The sequence below is a fragment of the Camelina sativa genome, chromosome 14, assembly GCF_030686135.1.
Source record: "Camelina sativa cultivar CO46 ecotype springtype chromosome 14, ASM3068613v1".
Taxonomy (NCBI): Eukaryota; Viridiplantae; Streptophyta; class Magnoliopsida; order Brassicales; family Brassicaceae; genus Camelina; species Camelina sativa.
Window position 1 is genome coordinate 28341459 of NC_141893.1, and position 3505 is coordinate 28344963.

General features: G+C 33.4%; 1 protein-coding gene across 1 annotated transcript; it reads right to left on the reverse strand.

Annotated features, from left to right (window-relative positions):
• Positions 1 to 468: 468 nt before the first annotated feature.
• On the reverse strand, positions 469 to 1564 carry LOC104742406 (putative thionin-2.4). Its single transcript, XM_010463405.3, has 3 exons — positions 1072 to 1564; positions 895 to 972; positions 469 to 809 (listed from the first exon to the last, which is right to left on the reverse strand). The coding sequence occupies exons 1-3, from the start codon at positions 1298 to 1300 to the stop codon at positions 712 to 714; spliced, it is 405 nt and encodes a 134-aa protein (XP_010461707.1). The 5' UTR covers positions 1301 to 1564; the 3' UTR covers positions 469 to 711.
• Between the last annotated feature and the right edge of the window lie 1941 nt (positions 1565 to 3505).

Genomic DNA, 3505 nt, shown 5'->3' on the forward strand with positions numbered 1-3505 from the left:
ATATAATTTGATTATTTGATTTCTTTTATTTCTCAATCCTTGCGAATACCCTAAGACATAATGTTTTAATTCATATATTTTACAATCGCTTACTTTTATGTATTTTTGTTACAGTCTGAAAAAAAAAATCCATCTTTAGCTACGGTTAGAAGTACTTAGTATAGCGATTTTCTTTGGGATTCGACACACTATCTAACAATGCACCATAATGTTGCGGTTAAAGTCTATATTAGGCTTACCCGAACAGTCACAAGAAAATCCGGGACTACAAGTTTTCCATTACTTAAATCTATTGACGGCCTTCTGAATGGTTCATACAAGATTATAAGTGTAGAATTTCTTATAGAAATTATTTGAAATTAGTAAGTATAAATAGTGATGCTAAGTGGCATTTATTTGTTGTCACGATATGAGATGATAAAACTACGTTAAAGCAAGATTTTGGTTTGATTGTATATAGTAGACAAGGACAGAATATTATTCTTGATTTAGATAATACCAACTTGAAAGGATAAACAATTTAGGGATTAATAACCTTTTACGTCACATAGAAAACCTTGAAATAGTAGAAGCTAGTACAAGAGTTGCATTTATTTTGTCACAGACGCGACAATTTATTGAAAATAAGAAAAACAAACCACACATAAACTTAACCTTTTACCAAAAAAAAAAAAAAACAAACCACACATAGATTGCGTTTATGCTTGTTAATTAGGCAGTTTCAACTGCATTAGATGAGTCCTTAGTGCAGAAATTAGAACATGCTTTGGTGCATTGTGCGACCGCTCCATTCGCACTTTCACTTGCATCTAATTCACGAAAACAATATTATTAGAATTAATGGAATATCATTGGCTTGTTCAAATAAACTAATCATAATTAGCTTTACTTTACCAGAGTTTTGAAGAGTAGTTAAGGCACCGCAAACAGAAGATGCACACCCAATCTTGCAGTATTCATTGACATTATCACCTTGAATAAATAATAAAAATCCATGAAACTCGCATCAAGATCATGATCCAACTTGTAAATGATATAATTTAACGAACATGAAAAAAAAAATTGAATTACCAGAGTTTTCAAGGCTGTCATGTGTATATCCCGAAGGGCACGTCCCTTGAACAATTTTGCATGAACAGGTTTGTGCACAAGTTTGCCTAGGAGTTACTGCACCAAAACGGCATACACTATAGCAGTTTCTAGACTGCGTGCTCGGGCAACAACTCTTTGCGTCGACTTGAATCTGGGCCATGAAAAGACTCATTATGAGCGCACTTAAAATCACAGTTTTGCCTTCCATCTTTTGACTGATTCTTTGTTTGATCCCAAATTCTACGTACGTACTTAATTAGGGAAAACACTTCAAATTTATAAACTTGTATTGATGAAATGGTGATGAAACAAGACTCGCTTAAATACTACTTGTTCTACAGTACTTTACCACCACAAACATCTTTTGACACCTTTACCACATGATGTATTGAGTACACACACTTGATTGGACAGTTTGAACCTAAATAAATTAATTGACAGAAAAAAGGAAAATTGCAATATTGATTTCCTTGAGGGCTATGATAAGTAATGGACTAAAAAGCAGTTACGGGTCGGAAAAAAATCCTGATTTGTGTGTATGGCTTGATATAGTGAACGAAGACGTGTACGATTACGATGTGATGGAACAGATAAGACAATCACAGATGAGATATCAATCCAAGCAACGTGATTTACGGGTCGGAAAAAAAAATCCTAATTTGTGTGTATGGCTTGATATAGTGAACGAAAACGTGTACGATTACGATGTGATTGAACAGATTAGACAATCACAGTGGAGATAGCGATCCAAGCAACGTGATTTTTTGTTTCTTAAATTTTTTAAAACACTTGGGCGGACCTAATAATAAATATTAGTTGGTGCAGATTGTTATTAGGTCGAGTTGAACCCTACAGGACATTTTTGGTGTAAACTCAAACCACTTTGCCAACCATAACGTGGGTCCGCCAGATGTTCCACAATCTGCTATATAATATTTTGAGATGCTATTAAGCTTATTTTAGGGAAGGTTAATATTATTGGAAATAATTTATTTATGTCTTACACTGCACTTGACTGTAAATAGAAAAGTAATACAAATCAACGAAAATGATTCTACAGTGCCTCTATAAAGTTCGTTGTATAAAAGGATAATCATCCATACAATAAAAATAAAGTAAGTCTCTCCTCAACTTTTGTGTTACAAATAAATTATACATCATTGAAAAAAAAACGAATTTAAACAAAGCAATTGATACACATCAAATATGATTACCCACAAAAAAAAAATTTTGCTTAGGTTTCAGCCTCTCAATATGCTATCACATCCGATTCTGCTGAAACCCTTCAAAAGTGTTTGTTTCTCGATTAGTTCCATGATGAACGATCAAAGGGTCATCTCTGGAGAGGAAATAAACTAACCCCACATAAAACATTTTTCGTGATGCTAGATTTCTAGGTCCAAGACAATGACAAACTCGAAACGTTTAAAAAGAGCCATGTTTCAGATTGTTGAAGTTAGACATCTTAGCTGTTATCGTCGATAAAAAAGAGATTATGCTAGCTATCAGGGGTTTGAACCAAGAAAATAAAAAAATGCTAGCTATCAAGGTTATTGCTGAATCTGTACTAGGGTTTCTTCATTTAATCTTAGGGTTATCCGATTAGTGTAGTATTTTTTCTCTCCATTATATTTTTCTATATTGATTGAAGACATGAAACGTAGATTAATGAAGAATTTATCAATGAGAGATCGAAACTAAAGAAATAGTCATAAGCATAGACGTTGACGTTCATGTATTAGTATCAAATAAAGACGAGAGTGCTTATGCGAGAGTAGTACTAGGATGGGTGACCTTCCAGGAAGTACTCGTGTTGCATCTCTTCCTTTTTTTTTTAACTATATGGTGGTGGGCTAGTGGTTTCCATCTTGTTGGAATAGTTCCCTTGTTGGTCCAGGCCAGGGATTAATTCTCCCTAGATGCGGAATTGCTACTCATTTACTATGTGACCACATGGATATGAGCCCTTGCTTATGGCCCATTTGAATATCTGAAAAGAGGGTTTATCTGTGGACTGCATTTCTTCTAGAGATTAGTCTCAGATTCCTTTATAGACCTGGAGATTTACCCTGAATAAAAAAAAAAGAAAAAACAAAAAAAAAAGACGAGAGATGTGGGTGCATGCGACCTAGGCGAGAAATGTAGGGAGACGGAACGAGTGTGTGACTCCACCTTTTTTTTTTGTTCTTCTATATCGTTTAAAACATATAAAATTGAAAGTTGTGAAACTATTTTATCTATATTTTTTGAAGTACATTTTAAAGAAAAGTTTTAATTTGTAAAATATGACAAGGAATGACATTGATCTAAAGAGTAAATTAGGAAACTCATTAATGGTAAAAAGTAATGATTTCTCCATCATTTTTGTTTGATTTTTTTAATAGATCAAATCATTAAGTAATACATAAACTTA